The sequence below is a fragment of the Engraulis encrasicolus genome, chromosome 24 (genome assembly GCF_034702125.1).
Source record: "Engraulis encrasicolus isolate BLACKSEA-1 chromosome 24, IST_EnEncr_1.0, whole genome shotgun sequence".
NCBI lineage: Eukaryota > Metazoa > Chordata > Actinopteri > Clupeiformes > Engraulidae > Engraulis > Engraulis encrasicolus.
The window spans coordinates 9509604-9527176 of NC_085880.1; the positions used below are offsets into that span (position 1 = coordinate 9509604).

The window sequence follows — 17573 nt, forward strand, 5'->3', positions numbered from 1 at the left end:
AAGGTTCCTAATCCTCCTCTGCCTACAAAATAGTATGTAATGAGGTCAAAATTATAAGCAAGTAGGCCTACGCTACAACTTAATGGCTAGTTAATGAGATCGACATTGTACGTAAAGAGCAGGAAAAGTAAGTAAATGAATAGATGAGGTCTAAAGAGGAAAATCATTTCATCAAATCAACCCACGTCATCTAATATTGCATTTTTAGTGTCTCCTGACCAGGGCTCTAAATTAACACCAACCAACCGGCCAAATGCTGGTGAAATGACAGTTTGGCAGTAGAAAAAGACAGACTTACTAGCCACTTTGAGCTGGTGGTGAAAAAAAAATATGGCCCTGCTCCCAAGACAAAATGTCTACAGACAAAAGCTGGTTTAATTTCAGGACGCACTTTTTATAGGTACAATGAGAGGGAAGGCTATTTTATGCACCCGACTCTGGGTTTCCAGGGAGATAAAACTGTGCAATCAAGTGTTCAAAAACAATCTTATTATTACCTATGAAAAAGGGAGTCCAAGGCACAAGGCACTCTTCTTGTGCAAAAATGTAAAAAAAATAAAAGCCTTTATTTAAATATGGCTATTCATTTAAAAACATGAGGACAGAGGCTTTTTACTCATTTGTGCAGAGGAAGAGTGCCGTAGACTCCCTTTTTGATAAGACATTGTTTCCTTCGAGATTTTTTCAACAGTTCCTGAGCACCCAATATATATGAGCCCATACAAAATTAGGGGAGGGTGAGGGGCTGGTCTATGAAAAAAAAATGCCCGGGCTGTTTTTCGGCCCCAGACCAGCCCTAGCATTCTGTGCTGTATCAAAAGCTCAAGTTCATTTCCACTTTCATGTGAAATTCAGCCTATATGTGCCACAGTTTATCATTTAATCCAATAAACAGATTTGTATTGACTGACTTGCTGCAAAACATCCCCCCCCTACACACACACACACACACACACACACAGAGCAAGAAACATAATAACGACAAGAGTAAGGCAGTGGGAAGGAGAGAACGAGAGAGTCCAAGGCAAGAGTTTCCAAGGCAAGGCAGGGTGAATGAGACACATACAGAGCAACACAGCAACAAATAGCCAGACAGTGAACTGCACTCCGCTCCTCAGCTCCCCTCAGTTTACCTCTATAATGGCCTGAATGTCTGAATCGAGATTGCAGTGAGGGGGAGAGGAGTCATTATTAAGACTCCCGTGGACAGCACAGTAGCCGCACGCAATATGGCTGACCACAGATTGCGAGGGTCGGGTCCAGTGGACCGAGAAGTGGGAGGATTGGTGACAGCAGTAGCCTGGGGTTTACGATGATGAAGACATTTGGCTGCTGCTGCTCGCCACAAAGAGAGTGGTCTCATCAGCCACTTGAGGAAAATGGGCTTAGTAAGTGCGTGTGCACCAAAATGGTCGCTCACGACAAGTGTGTTGCATACTGAAATGTCAGATCAGGTCCTTCTATGTCTCAGCTCTATTGATTGGGTAAATATGCTATGAAATATAGGATGTGTAAAAATGTACATGAAAATTGACGCTGTAATGAATTTGGTGAACTATTTTAAAGGGGTAATGTGTGTGTGTGTGTGTGTGTGTGTGTGTGTGTGTGTGTGTGTGTGTGTGTGTGTGTGCTTGCGTGCGTGTGCGTGCGTGCGTGCTTGTGTGTGCGTGTGTGTGTGTGTGCGTGTACTGTATTGTTGTAAACACCGCACACACAAATCTATTTCCTTTATTAAGCATATGCACGCACGCATCCATAATGTCTTATCTACCTGCCACTCAAAGTGGAGCTACATCATATCCAATCAGGGTTTGTTTATGGCATTAGTTAGATCGATGGATATCTATTCTGGTAAGGTGTGTTAATGAGAAGAGGATGTTGATGTACACATGTGATGCCATGCACTGTCATTCAAAATAAATGATTAATTTGCATCCTACACTATACACAGTGTGTTAGTCACAATTGTACGCTGTACTGTAACAGCAAAACAACACATTTATAGTTCATTAAAGTCCTTTTGCACAAGCCTCTTCAGGTGCATATGTGAGGCAGGAAAACTTGACCAAGGATGGAAGTTCAGAAAACTGATTACTGTTTTTTATTATTATTATTATTTCTTGGAGCGAGCAGCGTGTTTCATCCAGTTTGTCTGGAGGTTTGCTCTTTACCAGATGAATGTTGAAAAAAAGGCTATTGGCTGTTGGATGATGTGAACTTTGTGCTATTCTTCACAGCAGAATTGCTAACCAACGTCAGAGCCCTGCTTCATGGAAAGGGGCCTTTGAAAAAAATGCTCCAATTTAATCGCACATAACATGTCTGGTGAAAGATGGTACCGTATAACAACAGAAGACTAATTATGAACAAAAATATCTTTCATGCCTCTGGGGAGAGAGAGAGAGAGAGAGAGAGAGAGAGAGAGAGAGAGAGAGAGAGAGAGAGAGAGAGAGAGAGAGAGAGAGAGAAAGAGAGAGCGAGAGAGAGAGCGAGAGAAAGAAGAGAAACCGACTGACTGACTTACTGAGTCAGTGTCGTCATCATTTTATACTTAGAGTAAAATGGTTGATAAATCTTACATTTCTACGGACAAGTCACCTTTATCTTGTGGAAATATTGGTTCCAGAAAAACACCTGTTTTTCTAATCCAACTCTTCCACTATGCATAGACCAGTACTTGGGTTGTCAGTGATAACTAGCCTGGATATGATTAAATCCTCCTCTTCGCCTGATTACGTGCCCAGAATCTACTGGCCTTGAAGGGTTTTGGAAAACATGGTAGCTGTCAAAATGCAGGACCAAAAAGGTTTGGTTATTAAACAATGCTGGAAGCCATTCTTTAATCCATTTGACGTATGGTTTGAGTGATTTTACTTTTAATCTAAAAATGTCATTGCAAATAAAAAATTGCAGATAGGTATAGGTCTTTTCAAAGATGAGCTCCTACAGTATGCAGCAGACCTATTTAAATAAAAGTATATGCTATTACAAGGATTAATTAGCCTTTGATTACGACCTGAAGAAAAATCACAAAACTAAACCACCACTGGTATTATAATCAAATATGGACCTTGTCATATTGTATTTTGTGCTGTGTAAATTATGGGCCTACTACATTTGACATTTTACATATGCCCTACATTTGTTGGGGGACCTGCTTGTTTGCTGGTATATTTCATTGAAAGACTGATAACATAAAATGTAAACTTGTACGACATTTAAACTAATAATAATTGTTAACCAGAGACACACTATTCAAATTAATTTATTTAAATGAGTAGGCTACATTTAAATATCTAATGCTGCGGAATTATTTGTCTGTGAGTTAAATTCTGATGGTCTCTTGGTCACGTAGCCTAATGCTTGTGGTTTGAGGTAACCAGTGGGTGAAATTGTATTGATTTTTCTTCAAGGCTGTGACAACAGATGTGTCAGCGTGTTCCATGTTCACAGACACCCAACCCCATTCAAACCATGCTTCTTTGTACATGGCCATCCCTGGGACTTCATTTCTTTTGTGTTATCTAACGTCATCTTAAAAATGGTCAGTGTTGCTCAGAGAAAACACATGCACACACACACGCACCCACCCGCATGCACGCACACACACACACACATGCGCACGGCCGCCACCCACATGCATGCCGGAATAGCGAAGATTCTCCATTTAAAATTCAGAAATGATGTAAACATTTTGGGATGCTGCTGCCCTTCCCATTCAGCCCTAATTGCAATCCCAAAATCAAAATAAATAAGAAATTAAAAATAATCTATGAAAAATTAAACAAACATAATACTGTAATAAAATGTGTTGGATATATGTTTGCAGAGATGTCTTCCTCAAATAGGGGTCTCATTAGATACATTTTGACAAGCATGTTTTGATAATACATGAAGAAAGAACAGACATAATGCAATCAAAAATGAGCTACTGTAGTTGTTATGATGCAATTGTTAATGAATTATACAGTACTGTCTCACGTTTTACTCCAGTTGAGAAGATTTTTGGCTATATAGGCTATTGACAATCTATGTAACTGTAGACCTTCTCAAGCGAGGCAACTGAGGATGGGCAAAATCTGCCTCTGAAGAAGCACAACCCGATAGCACAGTGGTTCTCAACTTTTTTGAACAAACGCCCCCTTGACCTCATCATACCCCCCCCCCCCCCCTCAGTATTCAAAAATAAAATAGACTAATACCTTCCAATGGCAACTAAACACCACCCCCTCTCAGCTGTATGCTTCTCAACACCCCCTTAGGGCTCCCCAAGGCCCCCTGGGGGGCTGTAGCACCCACGTTGAGAAACACAATCCGATAGCATCTGTCTCTCTCACCTCTGACTGTAGATAAGAGCCCATTTGGGAACAAGGCTTGATTACAACCACTCTTGCTGCTTTTATAACTCTGCACTTCAGTGGGGTTTTGGTTGTGAGAGGCTCTTGGAGAGGGTAGTTTGCAAGGAAAGTGGATGCGAAAATCTTAGCAGTTATTACCTGTAGAGTTGACTATTAGGCTTGTTCGTGACGAAGCAGTAAGATTTTTGCTAGGCAGTGGGCATGCGCACTTTGCCAGTTTGATGCATTCTAGCATCACTGCGTCGTCACGACCAAGCCCATTGCAATGCCCTACTTAGGTTTTCCCAAAAGGTCACTCAGGCAGGTGTAGCTAATCCAATACAGCTATACTAACGAAGAAAAGAGGACACATCACTCCACTACTGGTCACTGGCTACCAGTGAGATTTAGATTTGAGTTTTAAGCTCGTCTGATAGTTTATAAGTCACTAAATGGCTTTGGCAAGTGTGTTTAGACATATCTGAGCAATACCATTCTGATAGATGTCTTAGTTCAGAGTCCACTGGTTGTGCCTATCAAATCCAGACAGGGTGAAATGGCATTTAGTCATTATGCTGCCAAATGCTGGAACCAGCTTCCTGTTCAAATTAGAACCCCTTCAACAGTAAACAGTAAACAGTCGTTTTAAAAAGAAATTAGAAACAGTTTTATTTTTATCTGCCTTTGGTGATAGCCCTAAATGTAAAATACAATATAGTTTTTTCTTCTCCTTTCTCTTTCTCTACCCTCTAGCACATTGAAATACAGTTTTCTTTGATAATGTGCTATATAAATAATATTGATTGATTGATCGATTGAGGTATTTAATCCGATAGGCCAGAACCGGTTAAATATGAACAATCAAATATCTCCTTATAAAAGCCTTAAACATTTAAACAGATTATATTTGGTGGTTTATAATGTTTTATAAACCAATTAAACAGGGAAATTGACCATGTATCAGCTCGTTTAAGCCGATTATAGGCCTATTTAACCGGTTTAATAACACAAAACAGAGGGGGCATGTAAAATGGTAAAGGCATCATTCAAGTCTAACTCAAAATGTGTAACAGTAAGTGAAAGTGCTAATTACCATTTGCCATCTCATAGCACACCATGTCACACAGTCCACAAATAGGCCTACATTATTTTATTATTTTACTGTATAGTAGGTCTATACTGCAGATTTGAATGTGTTCTCGCACTTCAGCTTCTGAAATGATCTACTGCATCAAACTTTTAATTTCAAACTGATCATCCATTTCCATTTCATTATTCATTTCTGTAATGAGTGTGGATGACTGACAATAGTATTTTCGCACAGCTCAGTGGTCCTTGTCTTTCCTTTGAAATCAGCCAGCTGTGCCCTGCCTCTGTACTGTCAGTGCTCCTTTGTCCAAACGCCAACCCAAGCCTCCACACACCTGTATGCCTGTCATGGCTGCCCTCTGAGCTCTCAACAGGGTCACAGGGTCTCTCTGCTGCCACTCTACCCCTTCCTCTACAGTGTCTGGGACACACTCAGCCTTTTGTACTTTGTATGGAGATAAAAAAGGATGATTTTGCCTGCATTTTAGTTGTTGTGGCTTACTTCAAAGGGGTTAGATGAATAAAAGCATCTCACACACAAATATCAGAAGAGTGTTTGCTGTTACGTATTGTGGAGGTGTTTGAGATATGGCTTTTATTATTGTAACTTCCCTTCTCGAAGAAACATCTTTCGCTTGCGACAGACAAGAAACTGCAATATGTATTCATTTCGGACTGAAAACATAGACGGAATGATTTTGCAGACTTCTGGTGCACACTACGTATATGGTGTTGTTGATTCCATCATTATGCACAATTTGCTGTATGACCAGAATCGTATATTACAATGCCATGACAAAATGGTAAAACCAAACTATATTTCTGACTGCATGTAGCCTAATTACAACTTTGATTTAAGAAAATAAATAAATAAATAAAAATCACTGACATTCATTTGTTTGGGGGACTACAAAAGCTTGTGGGCAAAAGTCACCACAGTCTTACTTTGGGTTCTTCTTTGAGTTTTACCATAAGTGGTAGGCCTATAATAAGGTGAGATATTCCAGGAGTGAAGAACAGACTTAGTTTTATGAACAGCCTACATGTTGAAAACGTAACACTGTTTAGCAAGATAGAACATGCCTTGTAGCCTATGCAATTTGGTAGTAAATTCACATATGAAAACACAGATTTCCAAATAAATAGTCACACATATTTACATTGTAAACACACGCGCGCACACACGCACACGCGCGCACGCGCTCACACACACACACACACACACACACACACACACACACACACACACACACACACACACACACACACACACACACACACACACACACACACAGTCTACTCGCTGATTTGACCTGGCAACCCATCACATTCGAGTGCCGTTGAGGTGAATGGCGTGATGGTGTCCAAGGAGATCTCTCCTTCACACTCGAAGTGTCCAATTGCGGGCAACAGCATATGTTTGTGGTTTCCGGACACGTTAGATGCCACCGACTCCTTGTCAAATGGCAGGCCAGTGTCATCCCTGGAACTGAGCACTTCGTGGGGAAGTGGTATCACCAGTGGCGGTGCGTCTTTCTGAAGCGTTGTGTCGTGGTGATAAGACACAAGTTCATTACTCAAGTTCACCGCCTCCACCGTGTTGCTTGGGCAAAGTTTGTTGCAGCCCAGAATAGAGGAGAATGCTTTCCTGAAATCTGCGTTAAATGCGTATATGACAGGATTTAGGGACGAATTCGCCCAGCCGAACCACACGAATATGGTGAAAGTTGTGTCGCTGACGCATTGGCAGAATGGCACCATGCAGTTCAGAACAAAGAATGGCAGCCAGCAAAAGACAAACACACCCATAATGATGGAGAGAGTTTTCAAAACTTTGGTCTCTTTCTTAAAAGTTGTTTTCAGTGAGCTTTCAGTGGAGCAGTCGTTGGTATGCAAGTTGTTCTGCGCTTGCTCGGCTGCCCTCTCCAAGGACGATATTCGTCTAATCTGTGTTTGCGCAATACGAAAAATCCTGGTGTAGGTGGCAATCATGATGATCACTGGGATATAAAAGCTTATCAGTGAAGATGAGATCGCATATGTTCTGTTTAGGTTGGCCTTGCAGTTATCTGTCTGAGTGATGTTGAGTGCGTCTTCTGCGTCCTCCTCAGCCATGTGCCAATTGAGCTGAACAGGTATGAAAGAGATAAGGATGGATAGGGTCCATGCCAACCCAATCATCATGAATGCCATTCTATGTGTCATTTTGCGTTCATATCTGAACGGACTGGCTATAGCCCAGTATCTATCCAGACTTATGATGCACAGATTAAGGATAGAGGCAGTGGAGCACATTATGTCAAACGCTATCCAAATGCCGCAGAAACGTCCAAACAGCCAAGAACCAGCGACCGCCGAGATTGCCTCCCAGGGCATGACCAGAACTGCTACAAATAAGTCCGACACGGCCAGAGAAATGACAAAAAAGTTGGTCACTTTGGAGCGAAGGTGTCTGAATTTTATGACTGCTGCGCACACAAGCATGTTCCCAAGCAGCGTTGAAACTATGAGGAGAAAAAGAACAAAACCAACCAGCACCCTTATACTGTTGCCGCGTTCGCTCCCCTCCTCTGTACCATTTGCTCGAACTTCGTTTGTAAAGTTCTCCATGTAGTCCTTTGTGAACAGCATAATTCTGCCAAACATCTTATGTAAAGGTGGGGAAGATAACTTTTGACATCCGGGCTGCTTGGAAGTCCATACGTCCATCACCAAAACAACAATTAATCCATCTTGGAGACCAGTCTAATCAGAGAAATTCACCTACCCATCACGTCGTCGAAAGGTCGACACATTTCAGGTGGAGTCATTTTGAAGAGTAGCCTATGTCTTGACAGTCTTTCTCGTGATTTTTGGCAACTTCGTCGTTTCATCGATGCCAGTGGATAGTTGGATGGGAAAAGAGCAAAGCGCACCAACCATTTCATGGCTTTTCCCAGCAACAGGCGCATGCGATTGGTTTCCATCTACCGAACATTTGAATGCACCCAACCGTTCTGGTGCTAAGCCTACATCCAAGACTGAGTGTCTGTCTCCAATAGGGGAGCCTACAACCTATGATTAACCGTTAGAAAAAAATGTCTACATAATGTTATCTGCATTAAAAAAAAAAGTCTACGTAGGCCAAATTATGATGAAAGAGTAGTATGCTATTGGTTATAAGATAATGCGCAATAGGGAAATAGTTCCACTGAAAAAGTAAATGAAACAAAGGATACCTCTTTATAATAATTAAACGTTTTTAGAATATGGTAAACTTCACTTGCCCACTTTATTAACCAAACACGTGGATACTGCTGTTTCAATGTTCACTGTCTCTTGTGTTGGACACGTGCATTTTACTATAATTATCAATCTTGATTATTATCCTGCCACAGCTTTGATTGCGATGTGGAGTGATGGTGAATTTACGCAGCCAGCTGACGCCATCTAGCGACTGGGAATCGACTAGGCTGACAACGAGAATATGGACAGCAGAATAGAATGGAGTAGACCACACTTGTTCAGAACAGAAGCATACTATTTTCACAGATAAAATTGGATTGAAAGTAGCTCGGACCCCCGAGAGTCAGAGTCAGTCAGAGTCAGAGTCAGGCTTAGCCCAAGGGTTGCTGGTTCATTTCCTGACTCGCCAAGTTGGTGGAGGAAGTAGGCCTAATAAACCCTACCCATCCTTTTGAGCTGAGGCACCCTGCATATAGTAGGCCGTCTACCACCCTGACACATTTGCTCCCTTTGGGTGTTGTTTGGGACTGCCCTATTGCACAGGCATGAATGCAATTTTGTAGTTTATATTTAAATGTGTATGGCATTACTGCTGCAGCTTTACATCATGTTACACTTCTCAAACACTCCAAAGGCACACACTTATACTTATCCTCTTCGTCCCGGCTGGAACATAAGGCCGCCATCATTGCCACTGAACCCTGTCTCGTGCTTTGGCCTGTGCTTCATCTCAGGACAGCTTCATAAGAGTAAGAGTATGCACATCCCACCTCTCTGAGGCTAGCTGTAGGACAAAGGCATATCTGATAGTGGAAAGAGTAGTATAGTCCGCCGCACACTGTAGCTCCGCTTTGAACATGTATTCAGCTCATACAATGTTTCGACCCTACAGGGCCTTCATCAGGCATGATTTTGAAACGTTGTATGACCTGTCACCTGAATACATTTTTAAAAAAGGAGCGACAGTGTGCGGACTATTACTCTTTCTACTCATCCCAGGACAGCCCCATCCCCTTTAGCTGTCATCATGGTCCTTCGCCAGGTCTTCTTTGGTATTCCCCTCTGTCTTTTCCCCAGTGTCCATCTCAAGGAGACGTTTGGTGTTCATTGGGCATTCTGAATAGGCTACATGGCTGAGTCATCTTAGCCTTCATTTTTGAATTTCAAGAGACATATGTGAGCTGCCTGTCCTCTTGTTAAGTTCCTCATTTCAGATCTTGTTTGGTCAAAAGCTGTTGGAGATTTTTCGGAGGCAGTTGTTATGGAAGACATGAACATTTCGCATGTCTTGTTTTGTTACTCTCTAGCAGGACCGTAACCAGACATTTTCAAATGCCGAGGTCAAATACTGCGTGCTGTAGGCTACTGCATACTGTACATTTAGATTGCTTCAAACATTTCAGTCAAACTCTTAAGTTTGTTTTCATTAATCACAGCCTTAAGGATACATGGGTGTGGTGTATATAGACTGAATTTATCGGTGTTGATCATATATCGGTTTTCATCAATAAATACATTTTACATTACTGAAAAAAATACAGAGGACGGTGACGGTGACCTCTATGTCCTCAATGGTAGTTACGGCCATACTCTCCAGCACTTAGAGCCATACAGCAGGACCGCCTGACCTTTGTTCTGAGGTTGTACTGCTATACTGCTTCCAGATACAGAGTTGGCTGAAGGCACCTCTTGCTTTATTCAGGGCAGCGTGTGATGTGATGTGTGATGTCCTTTTGTGTCCTGCTTTCACTGCTTGTGATGCTTCCAAGGCATGGAAATTCCTCAACACTGTTAGTTCCTCTCCGTCGATGGATGAAAAGGGACAGCACCCAGCGTTTTAAAACAAGGTAACATACCTTCACCACAAACCCAGAGGTTCTCACAGGTACAAGGATAAAGACAACATCACCTGCAGGTCATGTTTTTAAAAATCAAGTTGTCATTATTATACATAGGCCGTTCCTATCACATAACAGGACCAGGCAGCCTTTGTCATCCTGTCAAATGTGAAAACAAACCACCCCAAATAATACCAGGTTGACAGTAAAAAAAATGGCATAATATAGGCCTACTGCATGACAATGAATGACAGCAGTCATTCGACATTACTTAATGTTTATGACAGTGTTATGGCATAGTTATGACACTGTCATGTCAGTCTTATGAAAGTGAGTGTCAAGTAAATTTTTACCAACAAGTGTGTGCGTGTGTGCGTGCTTGCATGCGTGAGAGAGAGAGAGAGAGAGAGAGAGAGAGAGAGAGAGAGAGAGAGAGAGAGAGAGAGAGAGAGAGAGAGAGAGAGAGAGAGAGAGAGAGAGAGGGAGAGCATTTTGCACATGTAGCCTACTATAGCATAGCCTATGTGTGCTCATTCAGCCAGTCGTTTTGGTGGTTGACTGAACTGCATTTCTATATCGAACACTACAGGCTTTCAGAGTTGGCGTATGAAAGAATGGAGAGGTTGCAGTTGACACTGGGAGAAATGGAAGTGTAGGTCTATAATAATAATAATAATAATAATAATAATAATAATGATAATAATAATGATAATAACAAGGAGAAGTAGGAAGAACATGCTTGCCCTCAGCCTCTGCTTGCCCACAAGTATACTACAAATGTTGATAGCCTATACAGCATATTTAGCTGACTTAATTGCGAATTCTGTAACTATTCAATAGGTTGTAGGCCTACTTGGGAAAAGTATGGAATTGTGTAGGCTACATGTGTTATTGAATACTACTAACCTAACACAGTAGGCTATGCAGAAACGCAACCTTGAAATACCTGCATGCAATTAAAAAAAACCTTTCTGTGAATATTTTTCCATTTTCTAAGGAGATTTGCTGAAGTCAGGGCCTTTAATTATGAACTAATGTAATTACTTCTTCCCAGCTCTAGGTGTCGCTTTAATTCCAAGAAATCCCAGTTTTGCGGTGAGCGACGACTTGGGAAAGACGTGACGTCACGGTCAGATTCAAAATGGCTTCTATTTATGGAAGAAGCGAAGGTCCTGATGAAGCAGGATAAATTCGCCCGATTAGTTTTTTATAACAAACAAGGACACTAGCATTCGAACTTGGGTTGATCCCGCAGCAATATGGATTGCTTTAATCGTCAAGTACTATCTGGCGGCTGTGTTGAGTCTCCGTAAGATGAGATCTTGTTCATCTTACAGCGAGAGAAAATTGCTCAGCCGCCGAGAGAGGCTCCGCAGGAGGATTTTATGTACCAGCCTCGACGCGGACCGTGAATGAAATGGAGCCGGCGGAAAATGGAGAGTTTGTGCTGGCATTGTCTGTTGATCACAACGAAAATGTGGACGGGAACAAGAAGAATCACGTGCCTGTGGCTACCGATTGTAAAATTACAGAAGTGAAATCTCGCCTGTTGAATGACGGCAGCAAAAAACCGTACCCAGCGGATAAGGTAAGCTAGCACCTCCAGGAAAGGGCTATGTTTATGTTTCACGTGACGGTAAGAATGTAAAACTCATGTGGTGGTCTATTGTCGTTGCAGGTCAGCTCACCGGCGGAGAGCACCATTATGCTCGACTTGATTCCGGACGGTGTCCCCGTGCAAATGAACGACAGTTGTCTCATTTTAAAACAACACAGAGATGGCACACTAAACGGATTTCCTGAGTCATCTGTTGAAACAACGGCGGATTCCGAGGCTGAAAGGGGGAACTGTGGGGGCACCCCATCCGTCCAGACTGCAGCTGAGAGCACAGACAGACCGCAGGAAGGGAACGGAATGTTTCTTCCCACTCGGGTTTCCGACTGTGTCGGGCCCAAGGAGTGTGCAGGGCAGACCGAGGATTCAGAGGCGGATAAGCTGGACAAGGGTCATTTAAATTCAGAAGCCAGGCCAAAGTCTACCGCTGCCTCTGAGGTATTGTCATGCGCCGGTGAGCATCAGCAGAACTGCACTTGCACATTGCCAGTTGCAGACATGAAATTGTCTAATGGCGAATTTGACTGTGGAAGTTCGAATAGCTTGGCTGAGGACGTGGGGTGCATTGGCCATGGTGGCCAGGAAACGCAGGCTTCAGAAGATGGACTTTTGTGCAATGAACTTGATGACCCTGACAGTGAATCAAAGGTGTCAAATGGTGGGTTGTTGATTGTAACCAATAGCTCAATGCACTGTAAAATATCGAGTCTCACGCTCGAACCCCCAGGTGGCCTTTCCGATGGCGGCGAATTGACCCATCAACTTGAAAACATCCGTAGTTCACCCTTGTCTTATAAATGCTCCAGCCGAGAATCGGGCCATGCCAGCGGGGAGGCTTCTCCCGCTGCCCCGGTGACAGGGCCAGCTGGGGGTGCTTTGGAATCAGAAGAGGCCCTGGCAGAACTTTGCGCAAAGTTGCCCGCAACACCGTCTCAAGAAGATCACACCAGCAGTGAAAATACAGAAACGGACTCGAGCTTGAGAGAGGATTCGAGCGATGCATGCATGCCTTGTAGGCCGCAGTCGCTCAGGACTACCCCAAGCTATGCGGTGTCCCTCAGCTGTGACGCTACGCCACTCAGTCCCATCGACGGGCTGGGGTACCTCGGTGCCGACGACTGCATGGATCCCGACGAGATCTTCAGGGATACGTTTGACGTCCCCCGCAGGCAGAGCGCCCCTGAAAGCTGGCCAGACGGACATGCGGTGGAGCTGGAGATAGGCAGTGAGCAGAGGGGCTCAGGCAAGAAGCAGGGCATCACTGAATTCTTTACCAGGTAACTATCTATCACAACAGTGACACAACTTTTCTAGTGCAGTAGGGCAACCTCTGCTATATAAGTGCAGAATTGCCATTAGTCTATAGCCCATTTTTGGTATGTTTTTGTGTTGCATACTTGATATTTACCTGTGATTGGAGTCTGACCTTTTAGAGGTAATGTTTTATTTACCATGTGACTTCCACCTGACACGTGTATGCTACCTGAGGGGGCGGAATAGCTTTGGCAGCCACTTTCTGTTCTGCTGCCATAAAGCATGTCAGTCATGCATAGTCAGTGGTATGGGATCAGACAATGAGATAGGGTGTGTGTGTGTGACACACACACACACACACACACACACACACACACACACACACACACACACACACACACACACACACACACACACACACACACACACACACACACACACAAACCACACATTACTGAGATGACAGCTATTTTCTCCTCTTTCCTCTTATGGTCAATGGTGGGGATCAGATTGTCTGGTTACCAGGGTAAAATCATTCTCTTGTGTTGGGTGTGTGCTGGGTGAACTCTGTACTGCAGTTTGTTAGAGGGTCCTCTGTGATTCCATATGGCAGTGCTTCCCAACCTTTTTTGTCCTGCGTACCAACTTAGCAACTTTTTCATATGATGAGTATCCCCTCGCCCTCATTCAGGCTCTGTTCCTCTATCCCAATGTGACTACACTCAATATATTTGTTATTATTACATTTTTCCGCGTACCCCTTGAGGTGTGCTCGCGTACCCCTAGTGGTACACGTACCCCTGGTTGGGAAACACTGCCATATGGCTCTGATTCCTGGCAGTCTGTTTTGGATCCTCAGTTTTCAACACACACACACACACACACACACACACACACACACACACACACACACACACACACACACACACACACTCCTGGAAACTACACCAAGAACCAATTCTAACATGTTTGGATTCTCTGAGTGGATGCCACACCTACCTAACGTTTCTCTTAACACCACCCAGGGGGTGCATATGTCAAGTTTATGCCTTGTCACTTAGTGCATTATGTTCTAATCTTCATTTGGAGGGATGTTGCCACTAAGGCATTTGGTTTGTCAGACCAGCTTGGGCTTTGATGTTGAGTTCATATACTGGTCAAGCTACCGTGCAGTATTGTAAGGCTAGCAGAGTCTTACAGAATCGAATTGTTTCGGCCGCACCACCTGCAGCATTTTAGCTAGCTCTGTCCAACTGTAGGGTGATGTTGGGTCATTTGAGCATTCTCTTGAAAAGGTTGGATAGTTGAACACAGAAATGTATCGTCGTTGTTGAGAACAATTCCTCAAATTACTGTTGAGGTGCAGTATCAACAACAGCATTGTCCTTTCGAATGCTAACTGTCTATAGTGGATTTCACATTATCAATCCATCTCCACCTTGAGCGCTGTGCCTGTGATCTATGGAAATGAAAAGAACTGTGTGCACTTGTTGTCCGCCGTAAGCTTCAAGCAAGTCGCAGCAGTGTAAAGCCATTTTGAAATAAAGTCGGGAAGGTTAACCTAATTCCTGGGACAAAGCTTTAAAGAAAGGCGGACAGGGAGGTCCTGTGTGTGAACGTGTTTTTTCTCCTGCAGCGTTGTAGTCCGGGTGTCTCCATCTGTGTTAATGGACACAGGCTGACCTCCATGCCTGTTGTCGGCCTTGTGTTTTTATGGCAATAAAGGTAACACTGTTCTGGGAATGCATGCAGTGTGTGCGTGTGTGCGTGTGTGTGTGTCTGTGTGTGTCTGTGTGTGTCTGTGTCTGTCTGTGTGTGCGTGTGTGTGTGCGCATCTGTTTCTGTGTGTGCGTGTGCCTGCACCTGCTTGCTTTCTTGAGTCAGCACTTCAAAATTGTTAATAGAGGACTTTACCTGTCCAAGTCATACATGGTGTCGCTAATGTTATAGATTGTGTTGTAGTAATCAGTTGGGATATGATCAATTCAAGAAATCTAAGCTTAAGTTAACATTTCCACCAAAGCATTTGAAATGCCAGTAGGCCTACACTACGTACTCCAACATGAAAACATAGGCCATTTTAATATGTTGCTATGTTGTGTTGAGAAAATAAATTGTCTTTTGGACACCAAGTAGTATCAATTCAGTTGAGTACTTGCTGTGGTTGTTCCACTGCCTTGTGATGACTAGGGAATGGTTTAAAAAACAACAATCTCAGGTACACGGAAACGAGGCCATGGACACCTGAGAGTATGTTACACAACCTGCGGTAGGTGTACGATTTCAAGTGGATATCTTCTCCCCAGACAACGTTGGCGGTCTTGGTTGGAAAATGTTGTTTGGAACACAGGTGGAGTCTCTAGATGAAGTGGACAACTCAAAGTGTTTTTTAGGGCTTTTTTTCCCAAAGTGTAATACACACCTTTTTAAAGTGACACTAATATTTTTGGGGTTTTTAACACCTTTATCATGACAGGACGGTGAAGATATTACAGGAAGGCCGAGGCAGAGAGATGAGGCAAAGTGTAGGGAAAAGACCCAAACCGGAACTATCTTGGTCCCCTAGGATATGCACAGGGTTCCCACTGGTGCTTGAATTCTTTGAAAATGCTTGAATTTCAATTATGTGATTTCAAGGTTGTGAAAATGCTTGAATTTTAGGTGAAGTGCTTGAAAATGCTTGTACTTCCTGTCAAGTCAAACTCAGTAAGCCAAATAATAGAAGTAAATTGTTCAGGTACATCAATTTTAGGGCGTCGAATGGCAAATCCCATCTGACATCTCACTACCTCAGATTTTTGATTAGAATGCAGGAAGTTGCTTCTTAAAAACACAACATTTCCTGGGGTAGGACCCCCACACTTCCTTCCCGCGACATGTTAAAGGTGCTGGAAAACTGAAATGTTGGTGCTTGAAAAGTGCTTTAATTTGTTCATGAAAAAGGTGTGGGAACCCTGTATGCAGTATTCAGGGTGCTCTACACGGTGCGCCGTAACACCCTTCTTCCAAGCGTAGATGAATATTTCCAAAACCTTGTAATGGGGGCGAAAGACCCTTCTGCATTGACTTTGGCTTTTCTCCGTGGGTCTGTACTGTCGATTTGTTTGGGGCATTAAGTTGTGTCTCTGCAGTTCCCCATGAGAAGCCCTTCCTCTTCTGTTCCGTATGGTACGGCAGCCCTTGACAAAACTACTTGGTAGTGCTTTGCACTATGATAACATGACTTGGTCCACTTGGGGGAAAACAAGGTCACCGGACCTATGTGGCATGCAAACACTCTAAAAAGCAAAACGTGTTTGACTAATGGACCGACTGGCATAGTGTGTATGGGTCAGTGACGTTTATTTTGTGCTCTGATGTGTGCTACTGCTAAAATGTCATTGAAACCCAACTTCAGAAATGTGTAATACAAAATCCTCATCTTTTCAGGGGAGCTAGCCAAGGTGGTAGGTGATTGTTATCAAGGTGGCTGTCTTGGCCGAGCCGTGGTTTAAGCCGTGGTTTTCGGCTGGGCACTGGACTGCTATGCGGGCGACCCGGATTCAATTCCTATAAAAAAGTTATTGAGTTGCGTGCACATGAACAAACGTCTTGGAAGTTTTTTTCCAGATCAGAGCTCTGCTTGTCAGCGCTGTTCTCCCTAGCTGTTGTGGGCTTTGTGATTGTAGGTGCTTGGTATGCAGACCTCTGTATGGTCCTGTCAAGCAGACATGGATGTATATATGGGAACATATTGCTGCCTCTTGGCCGGGAGGACTCCCTGGAGGAAGAGTCACTGTGACTCAATGGGACCTTCCTGGTTAAACAAAGGTTAAATAAAAAATAAAAACATTCTAGTCACCTGAAACACTCATCTGCTGTGCACAGAATGACTTTTGCAGTTCATCCCCTCACTTTATTAATCTGGCAGATTAAATCTTTTTGTTTCTCTCTCTGCTTCTCTTTCTTCCCTTCTTTCTCTTGACTCTCTTTCCATCTGTCCTTCTCTTTCCACTTTTTCTCTCACATTCCCTCACTCTCTCTGTCTCTCTATGTGTCTGTCTGCCTGTCTGCCCCACTCTCTCTCTCTCTTGCATTTCTATTCCTGGTTTTGCCATTCTCTCAGTGTTTTTCTCTTGTTTGTCTTCCCCCTCTGCCCCTCTGGGCAAAAAAAAGCAAGAGAGGAATTTTAATGTCCCCTTTTATGAGTGGAGCTTCATAGCCCGATGCAGCTCT

The 17573-nt window shown here is 43.3% G+C and overlaps 2 protein-coding genes across 3 annotated transcripts in view; one reads left to right on the forward strand and one right to left on the reverse strand.

Annotated features, from left to right (window-relative positions):
• Nucleotides 1-6722: 6722 nt before the first annotated feature.
• Nucleotides 6723-7982, reverse strand: LOC134440949 (D(1C) dopamine receptor-like). The gene has a single exon (XM_063191107.1). The coding sequence runs from the start codon at nucleotides 7908-7910 to the stop codon at nucleotides 6723-6725; it is 1188 nt and encodes a 395-aa protein (XP_063047177.1). The 5' UTR covers nucleotides 7911-7982.
• Nucleotides 7983-11645: 3663 nt separating this feature from the next.
• The window catches only part of LOC134441594 (TBC1 domain family member 12-like), a 37730-nt gene continuing 31802 nt past the window's right edge, over nucleotides 11646-17573 (forward strand). For both annotated transcript variants that reach the window (XM_063191970.1, XM_063191971.1), the window contains exons 1-2: nucleotides 11646-12077; nucleotides 12168-13381. In XM_063191970.1, the coding sequence (XP_063048040.1) occupies nucleotides 11907-12077; nucleotides 12168-13381 (1385 nt within the window). In that variant the 5' untranslated portion in view covers nucleotides 11646-11906. The remainder of the gene's footprint in view (nucleotides 12078-12167; nucleotides 13382-17573) is intronic.

Bases quoted from the DNA above. Each gene is read 5' to 3' on its own strand.
- LOC134440949 (XM_063191107.1), bottom strand. From the start codon at position 7,910: ATGCTTGTGTGCGCAGCAGTCATAAAATTCAGACACCTTCGCTCCAAA.